Source organism: Choloepus didactylus, chromosome 1 (genome assembly GCF_015220235.1).
Source record: "Choloepus didactylus isolate mChoDid1 chromosome 1, mChoDid1.pri, whole genome shotgun sequence".
In the NCBI taxonomy this organism is placed as follows: domain Eukaryota; kingdom Metazoa; phylum Chordata; class Mammalia; order Pilosa; family Megalonychidae; genus Choloepus; species Choloepus didactylus.
In genome coordinates this window covers 190,988,968-191,002,538 of record NC_051307.1, presented here as the reverse complement: position 1 = coordinate 191,002,538, position 13,571 = coordinate 190,988,968, and the positions used below count along the sequence as shown (strand labels likewise).

General features: G+C 55.3%; 2 protein-coding genes across 8 annotated transcripts in view; one reads left to right on the top strand and one right to left on the bottom strand.

Annotated features, from left to right (window-relative positions):
- Window positions 1-4,889, top strand: part of SCN5A (sodium voltage-gated channel alpha subunit 5) — a 100,151-nt gene extending 95,262 nt beyond the window's left edge. For 5 of the 6 annotated variants that reach the window (XM_037847457.1, XM_037847445.1, XM_037847469.1 and 2 more), the window contains one exon: window positions 1,322-2,562. In XM_037847457.1, the coding sequence (XP_037703385.1) occupies window positions 1,322-2,562 (1,241 nt within the window). Of the gene's footprint in view, window positions 1-1,321 lie in introns of all 6 variants that reach the window. The other variant, XM_037847463.1, reaches the window with a different exon arrangement.
- Window positions 4,890-6,269: 1,380 nt separating this feature from the next.
- The window catches only part of EXOG (exo/endonuclease G), a 56,744-nt gene continuing 49,442 nt past the window's right edge, over window positions 6,270-13,571 (bottom strand). Inside the window, exons 6-7 of one of the 2 annotated variants that reach the window (XM_037847478.1) lie at window positions 7,548-7,835; window positions 6,270-7,020 (exon numbers count right to left, since the gene is read on the bottom strand). In XM_037847478.1, coding sequence (XP_037703406.1) covers window positions 7,584-7,835 — 252 coding nt within the window. In that variant the 3' untranslated portion in view covers window positions 6,270-7,020; window positions 7,548-7,583. Of the gene's footprint in view, window positions 7,021-7,060; window positions 7,836-13,571 lie in introns of those variants that run through there. The other variant, XM_037847475.1, reaches the window with a different exon arrangement.

The following is a 13,571-nucleotide window of genomic DNA, read 5'->3' as shown; positions in this document are numbered from 1 at the left end:
TTTTTCTCTTTTGTTGTATGCTCAGAGCCGAAACTCTTGTGTCTACCCCATGGGACTCTGCCTTGGGATGACTCTAACTTCTGTCATTCTGCCATATGCATCCCCTGCCTTCAGTGAACTCAGGGACTAAGGCAGGGGCTGGGTCACTGCCATGATGGGCAGATGGTTAGAAGTGCCCTGTAGGGGTAGGAAATGCTCTGGGACACCACAGGTTGGAGTGAGGGCAAGAGTGTGTGTGCCTAGTGGGGACTGGAGGGAAGCTTTAGAGAATGCAGGCTGTCGGCAGCAGGAGGGAAGCATGAGGCAGAGGCTCACGGGGCTTCAGGAGGTGCCCTCGGAACCTCCCGCAGGTCCTGGTGCTGGGCCTTGGCAGACGTGTGGCTGAGAGGGCTGACGTAGAGCCACAGTGCCTGGGTCAACTCCCAACTTCTCACTTATTAGGTAACAACTGGGTAAGTTACGTCACCTCTCAGTTTCCTCCTCTAGAAGGTGAAGATGATGGTATCACCTCACTTCCCAGTGTGACTGGAAGGACTAAATGAAATGAAGTCTCAGCCCAGTACCCTATTGACAGTAAACACTGGGACACAGGTCAGCCAGTGACTTTATTAGATAAGGAGACTTTGTTTCACTCTTTCCCCTATAGTTTATATCCCTACTCCTGAAAACTCCAATCACAGGTTAGCAACCAGGGGGACAGGCAGCCCCGAAAGAAGAGGAGGGTGATAGGAGCCACCCCAGGGAGGCTGAGATAAGACGCAGAGGCGTGTGTGGCATAGGGGAGTGTGCCAACATCTAGGCCAGTGCTTCTTGCCCTGCCATGTGCACATGAACCACCAGGCTTGTTAAAACACAGATTCTGATTTGGAGGACCTGGGGGTGGAGCTGAGATTTTCCATTTCTAGCAAGCATCCAGGAGATGCTGTCGCTGCTCGTCCTTGGACCACACTTAGAGTAGCAAGGAGCTGGAAGGCCTGAGTTCTGGTCCAAGCAGAGTCACCAAGATGCTCAGAGTGTCCCCTCGAGCCTCTAAAAGATGGGGCTGGTACAGCTCTATTGTGCAGGTGTTCTCAGCAGATTAACAAAGGGGCCGAGAAGGCTCTTTGGAAAGAATGCAGGTTCTGTGGGTCCTCATTTTCTGAATCAGCTCAGGAAATGGGGGCTTAGAGGGGGAGGAGGCAGGGTCCTAGCATGCCCGTCGGCCCAGTCTTCCTAGAAGTGCTTGTCCTCTCCCTGGCTCCTCACTGCACCACCAGTGAGGCTGGGCTGGAGGGAGGACAGGCGTGGCATCTGTGGCCACTGTCTCTGTTGTTTCCCACAGGCACTGTGCTCTCAGACATCATCCAGAAATACTTCTTCTCCCCGACGCTCTTCAGAGTCATCCGCCTGGCCCGGATTGGCCGCATCCTGAGGCTGATCCGAGGGGCCAAGGGGATCCGCACGCTGCTCTTCGCCCTCATGATGTCCCTGCCTGCCCTGTTCAACATCGGCCTGCTGCTCTTCCTCGTCATGTTCATCTACTCCATTTTTGGCATGGCCAACTTTGCATACGTCAAGTGGGAGGCCGGCATCGACGACATGTTCAACTTCCAGACCTTTGCCAACAGCATGCTGTGCCTCTTCCAGATCACCACGTCGGCCGGCTGGGACGGCCTCCTCAGCCCCATCCTCAACACGGGTCCCCCCTACTGCAACCCCAATCTGCTCAACAGCAATGGCTCCCGGGGGGACTGCGGGAGCCCAGCCGTGGGCATCCTCTTCTTCACCACCTACATCATCATCTCCTTCCTCATCGTGGTCAACATGTACATCGCCATCATCCTGGAGAACTTCAGCGTGGCCACGGAGGAGAGCACCGAGCCCCTGAGTGAGGACGACTTCGACATGTTCTATGAGATCTGGGAGAAGTTCGACCCAGAGGCCACTCAGTTCATTGAGTACTCAGCCCTGTCCAACTTCGCCGATGCACTGTCCGAGCCTCTCCGCATAGCCAAGCCGAACCAGATAAGCCTCATCAACATGGACCTCCCCATGGTGAGTGGGGACCGCATCCACTGCATGGACATCCTCTTTGCCTTCACCAAGAGAGTCCTGGGTGAGTCTGGGGAGATGGACGCCTTGAAGATCCAGATGGAGGAGAAGTTCATGGCAGCCAACCCATCCAAGATCTCCTATGAGCCCATCACCACCACGCTCCGGCGCAAGCACGAGGAGGTGTCGGCCACGGTCATCCAGCGGGCCTTCCGCAGGCACCTGCTGCAGCGCTCCATGAGGCACGCCTCCTTCCTCTTCCGCCAGCAGGCGGGCAGCAGTGGCCTTTCCGAAGAGGACGCCCCCGAGCGAGAGGGCCTCATTGCCTACGTGATGAATGAGAACTTCTCCCAGCGCCTTGGCCCACCCTCCAGCTCCTCCATCTCCTCCACATCCTTCCCACCCTCCTATGACAGCGTCACTAGGGCCACCAGCGATAATCTCCAGGTGCGGGCGTCTGACTATAGCCGCAGTGACGATCTCGCAGACTTCCCTCCATCCCCAGACAGGGACCGCGAGTCTATCGTGTGAACCTCGGCTCCGGCTGGCCAGGACTCACTGAGAGGAAGCCTGTGGCATCATGGCAAGCCTGAATGCAGTCACAAAGCAGCATCAAGCTGGGGCCTTCCTTCCTTCGGGCTGTAGGGGTAAGAAGTGGCCCTCCATCCCTGGGTGGTAAAGGCAGAGTTGCGTGGCGCCCGCATTGACAGCCAGAAGCAGTTGGCAGAGCTGACCGTTCGGGGTGGCCTGTCCCTCCCCAGAGGCCCCACACGTACCAGTGGCCTGCCGTGGTCAGGCAGTGCCCTCGGGCTCTGCAGAGCAACCCCATCCCTGCTGCTGAGGCAAAACCTGACACGGAGACTGTATATGTTGTGAATGGAATTTCATAAATTTATTATATTTGATATTTTTTTACTTGAGCAAAGAACTAATGTTTTTTCCATGGATATCGGCGGAAATTCACACTGCCTCTTCTCAACTCTGAACAAGAGTGTCTACGGAGCTGCTGAAACTGCGAGGAAAACTCTGTTGTCAAAAAGCAGGAATGGAATCCTGTGTGGCGCCCACAGGCCTTCACCACCCAGGGGCAGAATGGAGCCCCCCTGCCGTTTGTGCTGAGGTGCCAGGGAGGGCTGCAAGCCCCTCTTCACACACGCGGAGGCCAGACACAGGCTGCCTGGGGCCAGGCTCCTGTCAGGCGAGTGTCCGGCTAAGGCAGACAGGCTTTCCTCTGACCCCCGTGGGTGAACGTTCTAGTCCCTGGGACTCGCTCTGGCCTTCCACTGTCCCCAATGTCCCATTCTTCTCCCTGTGTTTTTATGCAGGCCATGCTGGGGCCAGTCCTACAAAAAAAAAAAAAAGCTTCCAGAAGAGAGGGGCCTGGGCTGCAGGGCTAACCCTGGGCACTGATGCTGCCTTTTCTTCCCAGGGGAGTATTAATGTTAAAACGGGGGGGTTGTGAGGGAGCCAGCCCGCCCTTGGGCCGCCACATGGCTTCTCTGTGCTCCCAGAGCCTGGAGGCCCCCCACAGACTGCGAGGGGAGAAGGCTGCCTGAGCTCAGGGGCTGGGGCTAAGCAGCTCAAATTAGCTGAATGGCGCTCAGCCATGGGGCCCCTCAGCCTGTCTGAAGAAAGTACGCGACTGCCCTTGCCCAGAGCTCTCTCCCCGGGCCTCTCCACCTCTGACCAACAAGGAGGGGGTGCACGTGTGTCCCCAGCTCCTCTCCAGACCCAGGGGCATGGGAGTGGGCAGAGCAGGGGCCTCGGTCAGGCCAGTGTCCGTGCCCTGGGAGGAGGATGACCCACGGGCGTCCTTAGCTGGGGAGCAGAGTGGCCCTGCTGGCTCAGCCCAGTCCCGGTGACTCCCAACCACAGGAACCTCCTGGGGCAGGGACCAGGCTCTCCCAGAGGTCTGGTGAGAAGGCTTTTTCAGGGAAAAATACTTTTTCTAGTCCAGTTACCCCCCAGGGCCTCTTCAGCTGCTGACAATCCTATTTAGCATATGCAAATCTTTCAATGCAGAGAACTGTCACCCTGAGTGTGACAGAGCCCTGGCCAGTGGAGCCTGAGCAGGCAGGGGCTCAGCTGCCCGATGCCAGCTCTCCCGCCGGGCATCTGCTGCACGGGCCCCCTCAGTGTCCCATGCCCACCTCGGGCAGCCCGGGAAGCCGGAGCCCGGCTACTCCTAACCTACCTCGCCGAGCTGTCGGAGGGCCAGACGTTTGGGATGCTCGGGGCAGTGCTGAAGGGCGGCATTGCTGGCAAGTCAAGTATTATGTTTCTTCTCGTCATCCCAGTTCCCTTGGCATCCCAGCACCCACCCCACCCATGCCCAGCAGCTTCTCCTCCCGTGTTCTCCAATTCCAGTGTGGGGCCTAGTTTAGATCATCCCAGCGACACTTCTCTGAGTGGAAATCTTATTTTTGTGTATCTCTCTGTGCTTTGCTCTCAAGACTTGCAGAGGTTGTGCTCTACCCCTGGCACTCACTGCCCACCACCCGGGCAGGAATGTGCCTGGGGAGGCAGGCCGGGCTGCCGGCCCAGCTGGCCGGAAGGAGATGTGGTTTTGTGCATGTGGACAGCCCGGGAGCCTTTAGACAGGTGCCCGAGGCCAGCCGCCGACAGACCCCAGTGGCTGCGGACAGTGAGACCCAGGGCAGGGGCCACCTAGACCCGACTCCTTAGCTTTTAGTGAGGCTCTTGTTTTTTTTTTCCCAAGAATTGCACATTGACCAGCAGGAGGGGAGAAGAGGGTGGGAGAAAGGCAAGAGGGACAAGCATCAAGTGCCAGATGATGTCTGAACTAATGGAGCACTTCTCACCAAACTTCGTGTATAAATAAAATACGTATTTTTAAAACAAACCAATAAACGGCTTCATGACCTGGTGTGGACTCTGTTGTTGCACTGAGATTTGACAAAGGTGACGGCGAGTGGGATGCAGTTCCTAAACCGACTCGGACTCCTGGTGGTTTTCCCAGAAAAAGGGGTGTGGGCAGAGCAGGCTGCGAGGACAGCCCGGCCTGCCTTCCAGGACCCCCTGTCTGGGGCTCCAAGGAGGACGAGGGCCTCGTTTGGGGCTCACACATTGGGTTTGAAAAAGTGAGGCAGGAAGGGGCAGCTGCTGTGGGGAACGGGCAGGGGCCGCTCCTGGAGTCAGCTTCCTGCCCCCCACCGCCCCCTCACGCTGCAGCCCACGGCAAGTGCTGCTGCCTCCACCTCCCACCAAAAGCAGCCCCCAGACAGCAGGGCCTCCTGGTGGGTGGATTCAGCACAGTTTAACTCAGTGGACGGCAGCCCCTTCTCAAAATGCTCGCCTCCCTCCGTGGCACCACGCTCTCCGGTTTCCTCCTACCCCTGTGGCTGCGCCTTTTCAGCCTCCTTGGGGGGCACATCCTCTGGTTTCTGGCTCTAAATGTTTGTCTGTTTAGGCCCTAGGCCCTCTTCTTCCCACACACTCGTTCCCTCCCGTCCACCGAGCCTCAGACCAGCATACCCAGCAGCCTACTTTCACCTCCAAAACTTTCAAACCCCAGCCACCCACCACTGAACTCATCCGTGCACACCCCCAGCCCACGTGCCCAGTCGTCTGAGCAGGGGACGCCCGCAGATGCCATCTTCAGCCCATCGTCACCCTCACCCCCTCGCACACCTGAGCCCGTTGGTCCTGCCTTCCCAGTGTCTCTCAAACCCCACCAGTGGGTTCCATCTTGCTGCCACTTCCTTGAGGCCAGGGCAGCCCCTCATCGGCCCCCTTCCTCCAATCACATCCATTCCAAAAGTTTCCACATGGCTACCAGTGATATTTTTAATCCATGCCCAATACCCCCTGGATAAAATGCCTCATCAACTTCCTGCTGCCTCAGGATCCAGGCCAAACCCCTCGCTGGGCCTCCAGGCCTGCACATTCCAGCCCTGCCAACCACCCAGCCGCGTCTCCCTCCAGCCCCTCAGAGACTCCAGACTTTACCGCCTGCCAGCCTTGCCACCTGCCACCTCTCTACCTAGAGCTAGTGTCCTTCCCGCTCAGCCTTCAGGTTTACCTTAAGGCTCCTCTGGGAGCCTTCCCTGACCAGCCCCCCGCCCCTTCCCCACTACTTGCCCCACTCCCTTGTCACAGTACTTAACACTCCTCATTGCCAATGCCTGGGAAGCCGGAATGTGAACAAACATGACACTGATATAATCAAGTCCAACCTTTATTTTTGTCTCGCCCCACCCCTTTCAGCTTTATTCAGTGGAGATAATCTTGGGCCCTGGATGAAAACCTGGGCCCATTCTGTGGCTTTTCGGCTCAGTCTTGGGCAAAAGGACAGCAGACAGCAGCCAACAGTCACTTTACGTTGTAAATAGTCTAAGGCCCGGTGTGAATGCCTGCAGGCCCACACAATAGTCAAAACTTGGAACTTAGCATAAGTCTCCCCTTCCCCAGCTTCACTCCAGGCAGGGGTGGGGGATACTGCTCCACTCCCTAGCTCTACTCCAGCAGGGGCTTGTTCCTTCCCACCAGCTCCCAACCCCCTTGGTGCTGTGCACTCCCAGTCGGGTTGGGGAGAAGGTGGTAGGGGCGCTTCCCCTCCCAGGCCTGGCAGATGGTTGGAGAGGACTCGCTCTCCCAGGAATTTCTGTGGGGTTCGGGAGACACCCTGCTGGGCCTTCTCCCCCACAATTTCCTCAGCCCAGGGGATGCACTCTCTTCCCAGATGCCCTATGATCCCTTCCTTTGCCCCCAGGGCCACCGTGAGTCCAAATCCAGGCACTTCCTGCCTCCACGTGGCCTGGCTCTCTCTCCATGTGCCCGTGACGGCACGGGACAGACTCCAAGGCACTTTCTGCACTCACCCAGGCAGCAGCACGCTCCACAGCCATCACCAGAGCAGCTGGCCCACGGCCCTCCCTCCATTCCAGGGCGGCGTCAGAGCCCGTCATCTCCACTGTCTTTCTTCGGGCCTGTGAGGCCCCGTCCTCTGTGTCTCCAACCTGCAGGTTGCTGATAAAAGAAAAACTCACGCGGTTTAGAATCTCACAGCTTTATTGAGCGATTCGCGAGTGAGGCAGCACCCCATCGGGAAAGCAGAAGGGAGCTCCACCGAGGGGGTGGGAAGGACAGTGTCATAGAGGGCGAACTCGGAAGCAAGTGAGGCAATGTGCTGACTGGCTGACATTACGTTTCCATTTTACTTGGGGTGGGACGATGGGTCTTACAAAGTGGGGCACAGGTTGCTTAGGAATGAGGAAGTTAGCTGGCGATAACTGATCTGCTGGTTTTCTGAGCAAGCCAGGCATTTAGGGTTGATAGACACTAGCTTAGGTTTTTGGTTTTGCTGACATGGGCTTCGCCGGGGCGCCTCCACGCTGGGCCTACTAGAAGGCATTCATCACCGCCCATCTCAAAGCAGCACCCCCAGCAGGCCTGGGGCTGGGAGGCGGCACACCCCCTCCAGACTCTCCCACCCGGGAAGGCCGAGGGTCCTCGCAACAACACAGCCACGGTTCTCACCAAAGAAACCCGCTCACCGATGCCCGCAGCCCTCCACGCTCTTGGACCCCTTTTTATATCCTTGGTGTGACTGCAGGCTCCAGGAGTCTGAGCCCTTTCCCTTGTAAACAATCTGCACATGAAGGACGCCTGGCTCGGTGTCCTGAAATCTTTGGTATTCGTTCCTTGGTCAAAATGGGGGCAGGCACGGTCCATCTAACTTCCTGTGATACTTGTTCAGCTGTCTTTCTCCCACGTAGACCAGGGCTTTTCAAACCGCACATCCCAGTAGTGGCTTCTGAAATCATGTAGTGGGCCATGACAAGCTTTTAAAAAAGAGTAATGGAAGATAAAATAACATGTATCATATGTAGTAAGGATGAGTATTATTTGTACAACCTGTCTCAGATATATAAATTCAACTTGAGTGTGTCTGTATGTTCCCTGGGTAGTGACGTAAATTATATTTCTTAGCAGGAATCCCAGTGAAAAAAGTCTGAATGCAACATGAGTTCAGGGCTCATATCTGTCTTACCATTGCATCCCGGCACCTAGGGGTGGCTGGCATATGGTAGTAATTCAATAAATATTTTAAAAAGGGGAGAGAGGAAGGCTGCAACTCCACCACTAGGCCGTGAAGCGGGGCAGGTCTTCTCTCACAACCTCTGGACCAGGGAGACGGCTTCCCTCATCATTCTCAAAGCAAAGACAGGAAGTCTGGGGTTCTTGGCCCCCTGGGTGAGGTCTTCCCTGCCTGCCCAATCTGGGCCCCCGAGAGGGCACGAGTGGGGTCCAGGCCCGAGGCTGTAAGAGGAGCCAGCCTCTGTGCTGGCCGCAATGCCGCAGCTGTCCCATGGCCGCTCCGGGGTGAGGCTGGGCTCCAGGGAGCCGGTGGCTCTGTGAGTGACGGATGCCGGCTCCTGTGTCAGAGGGAAGGCATGCGGCCAGAGATCTCAGCCCTTGGCAGGGAGAGAGATGCTCCTGGACAGACGTCAGCTCTCACCCTGGGCCCACGGCGCTGGCAGCTCCCTGCCCTGGTGCCGGCAGCGACTCCGCCTGTCAGCCCTGGGAGCCATGACACTTGGTGCCCAGGGGGACAGGCACAGACACTCCTACAGGCAGAGATGGGAATGGGGGCGACCAAGACCCAGGCAAGGATGTGGTAGCAGAGACACCAAAGGGCAGCCACGGAAGGGCTCAGAGATGCCGCAAAGACCAGTGTTTCCTGACCCTGGGCTGCCTCTCAAGAGTCTGCCTGTGCTGGCAAGAGCCAGGACACCCTCATCATGTTCTTTGCACACTACAGTGAAACTGCCTGGTTGCATGTCCAATGTCCACAGCCTGAGAGCTGTGTAAGGCCAGGCCAGGCCAGGTCTCTTTGCTCACAACACGGTCCCCAGCCCCTTCCCCAGTGCCAGGTACAGATTAGGTGCTGGAGAATGGTTGCAGGAGAAACAAACCAACCAATCAACTGATTCATTCTGCTGAATTCACCTGAATCCTCTCCTCCATTTGAATCCCACTCCTTCCTGTCCTCTGAGGTCCCCTGTCCCTTTACTTGCCAGCAGTCCCACCTTCTACTCTGTTTTTCTGGAAAGTCAGCCACAGAGCCATTTTAGAGTGTCTCCTCCATGGAGAGACACACGCACATTCACTATGCATTCCAGTGCATGCAAGGCACAGAGCTGGGAATCAGGGTCCTTGTCAGCGAGAGGAGGGAGGTGACCACAGGGAGAACCCCCAGTCCCAAGAATGAACCTCAGGCTTCCTGTCCCAAACACCTCAGGACCTTGGGCCAGAGGGGAGTCAAACAGAGGGGGTGGCCCAGAAACCTTGTTCAGAGTTGATATTTAAAGACTGGCAGCTGCCAGGCTCAGTCTAGGGGACCCCAGACAAACCCCAGGGGCCACTCAGGTGGCACCACCCTCTTAAGGGTGTCCCAAGCCTGAACAGCAGGGTGGGGAGTGGGCCAGCCTGAGCCCAGCATGTGTGATGACCACTCTGACAAGCACTTCCTACATGCCAGCTCACGGAGCTGGCATCCCCGGGCAGCTGCTGCCAGGCACCTGCTGCTGGAGAGAAAAGCCCCATCATCCCAGGCTCTGTGGAGACACAGGCCAGCTCAGATTCCAGAAAGACATTTGAGGTCGGCACAGACCCCCCTCCCCGGATGTGGGCAGACTGGCAGGTGGTGTATCCTGCCCTCCTGCCTGCCCCTCTCTATGCCCCAGCCTCCATGAGGTAGAGCCTCGGGGAGATGGTGCTGGGATTTTAGGTGCAACTGGCCAGGGGGCTGAGCTTGCCTCCAGTATTTGTCCTCAGAGCCATCTCTCCTTGGGGTTCAATCATTTGCTGCACATTCCCTCATGTGCACCTTCCTCCTGGTAGACCAGGGACCAGGTTGCTTCTGCCAGCAAGGCTGTGGAAAGAGTTGCAAGGACAGTGGAAAGCAGGAAGGGGGTTGCCCAAGAAGGGAGGCCAGTTTAACAGAAGTAATTGAGCCTCCCGTATCCTGGATTAATCCATCACATTTATAGCCTTCACCCCAGACAGGAGACAACAAGGAAATGACAAAAGCCAATAATGCCACTAAATGAAGGGTAATGGAATAACCGGTATGTGCAGCCTGTCCCCTGAGCCCCAGGGCAGACGCAGGGCTGAGCGCCTCCCTTCTGCCTCCATCTTGACTTCGCCCACTGGCCCCAGTGGACAGTTAAAACCACGCGACAGCCCCCACAGGGTGCCCAGCCGGGTTTCTGGCTGCTCAGGCCAAAAGGCTTGGCGTCATCCCTGCCATCTCTCTTGCCCTCACACCCCCCATCCAATCCAACAGGAAATCCTGTTGGCTCTGCCTTCGAAATATATCCCGAGTCCAATTACTTCTCAACACCTCCACTGCCACCACCCTGGTGGGAGCCACCATCATCTCTCCTCTGGATTCTTGCAACAGCCTCCTAACTAGCCCTTGCTTTGACTGTTCTCAACACAGCAGCCTGAGGGGTTCTTCTAAAACACAAGTCAGATCATGTCACTGCTCTGCTTAGAACCTCCACTGGCCCCCAACTCACTCAAGAGTAAAAGCCCACCAGGATCCAAAACCACTCCCATGACCTGTCTGGGCCCCCTACGACCCCCTAAATCCCTCCCTGCCTTACTCCACTTGAGCCACACTGACTCCTTGTTGTTTCCTGAAAAGGCTGAGCCACACCCCCACGCCACACACCCCCACCGCCTCAGGGCTTCAGCATTGGCTGTTCCCTCTGCCTGGAGAACTCTTGCCCTACAGCGGCATGCTTCACCTCTCTCCTCTCTCAAGTTTTTCTTCGGATGTCACTTGTGCAAGGAGGCCTACCATGACCTGCCTTTTTCTGCCCTTCCCCAATCTACCGTTTTTGAGACCAGGTTTACTGGGGTATAAAACTCACTTTTTTTTAATGCACAGTTGATGAGATGATGAGTTGATGAGTTTCAAGGTATAAGAAGTATGAAAATAACCACCACCATAATCGAGATACTGAACATTTCCATCACCCAAGTTCCTTCGTGCCCATTTGTGGTCAGCCCTCTCCCTTCAACCTCAAAACCACTGGCAACCACTGATCTGTTTTCTGTTCCTAGGGATTTGCCTTACTGGAGAGTCCATATAAAAAGAATCATGTTTTATGTAGCCTTTTGAGTCTGGCTGCTTTCACTTAGCACAATGCATTTGCAATTCATTCATGTTGCTGTGTATATTGGTAGTTTGCTCCTTTCACTGCTGAGTAGTATTCTATTATATGGATGTACCAGTTTGTTTATCTTTTCAAAGGTTGATAGACACATGGGCTGTTTACAGCTTGTGGCTGTTATGAATGAAGCTGCTATGAACATTTGTGTACAGGTGTTTGTGTGGAGATAAAGTTTTTATTTCTTGGGTAAATACCTGAGAATTGAATTGCAGGGTCATATGCTAAGGGTACGTTTAACTTTATAAGTTGTCAAAATGTTCTGTAAAGTAGCTGTCCATTGTACATTCCCACCAGCAATGAGAATTCCAGTTGTCCCACATCCATGCCAACATTTGGTATTGTCAGTCTTTTTATTTTTCCTTCACTTTTATTCACTCTAGTGGGTGTATCTCTATTTTAATTTGCATTCCAATGATAACTAATGATGCTGATCATCTTCATGTGCTTATTGGCCATTCTTTGCTCTTCTTTGGTGAAAGTCTGCCACTGCTTCTTAAAGAGCTCTAAATAGATGCTTATATGCTCACACCATCTTTTAAAGCAGCAAGACTCCTTGTGTAGTGTGGTAAAATTCCATTGCTCTGCCATGGGCTTCCCTTACTGTTCTAGTCTCCATTTCCTCATACATAAAACAGGGATAATAATAATACTTACCTCTTAGGATACTATGAGGACTGTATAAGTTAAGACATAAAGAATTTATAATAATGCACATAACAAGCACCTCATAAATGTCTGATATGATGACGACAATTATTATTTCTAACTCTTATGTGACTTGTTCACTTTAATCCCATTTCCCTCTTCAGGACCCTAAGCTCTCATCTGTAAATGGTTGTGAGTATATTTGTGTCTATGGAGGGGGGCGGGTATGGGTACCTGGATAATCTCTAAATCCTTCCACAGTGACATCTACTGATTTCTTGGACTCCTCTCAGTTTACTGCCATGCCCCTTACAGGGCCCTTTCCCCCTTCCCCTCCCAAGGGCACCCCCAACAACCACTCTGCCCACAGGACACGAGAGTTATACACACAGTCAGCAGTAAGCTTACTCCCAAACCCTGACCCACAGAAGGCGTAGGGCCGAGCTCCTCAGTCACCAATGATAAGGACCATGAGAAACTGGAAGGGCCAGGGGACATGGAGGAAACTTAGAAAGAGTTGGGAAGGGTGAGTGATACCAGGTAAGACCTACGGACCCTGAGCAGCTGGGATACTGGTGTGGCCTTCAGGGACCCCATGCCCTGCCCCCTGGTGGCTCAGCAGCTCTAACCACCCAGGCCCCCATGAGCTCTCCATAGCTTAGCTCCACAGTTCTGATGGGGCCAGGGCCTCCATCAGCTTCACCCTCACCCCCGCCTGACCTCTGGAAGAAAGCTGGCTCCCCAAGGGAAGCATCTCAAGTCCCCAAGCCCCTCCCTCAGGGTAGAGGACAGGAGTGTTGGGAAATCAGTACACACAGATCTGGGGTTGGTGCCAGGGTGCCACAGGGAGTGAGGAGGAGGTGATGAGAGAAGGGCACAGCAGCCCAGCAGGGCCCAGGCCACTAGCAGGACAGGAGTGGAGGGTGATGGGGAGCTGGGGCTCAGGGAGGCTGGGGCAGCTGAGGGGCCTATAGGGGCTGGGGGCCTGGGAGTTCTAGACCAGAGCAGGGAGAATAAGAAGCACCAAGGGGTGGGTGGGTAAGGAAGGCCAGAGGCTAGGAGCACGGGCTAGGCCAGGGAGAGACCAGCTGCTGGCCTGCCCACCCTCCAGCCCTTCACTTCCACTAAGCAAGCTCTTCACACTCATTGACACCTCCTCAACTGTCAGCGGCCCCACCCCACCTTTCCAGCCCCCAGCCCCCACCAGGCCTCGCTGGGCATCCTGGCCACCGCATGCCCTCCTCTTTCCAGGGCCAGCACCGTCTTGCCACCCACCTGCTCACAGAGCTCCTCCGAGACTGTTTCTCTGCTCCTGCACTCCAGCGGAAGACCAGGCGGCTCCAAGGTAGAAGCAGTACAAACACCAGGCATCGTCCCCCAACAGCCCTGCCTGCCGCTTGACCAACCCGCCTCTCATTCTCCTGTGGAGACTCTGAAGTTCAGAGGGTCACCTTTCTGACTCACTCCCACCAAATGACGTCAAAGCCTATACATGGGACCGGCTGGGGAAATCGAGGCATCTGTCCATTTTCCATTAAGCCGACATACATTGAGCATCTTACAGATTCTACACTCACGATACTGAGCGAAAACAGACCTATCCCTGACCTCGTGTGGCTCACGGTCAATCGAGGAGACAGGTGTTAACCCCCAAATCCTCAAACAAGAGCTGTTTATAATGACAAAACT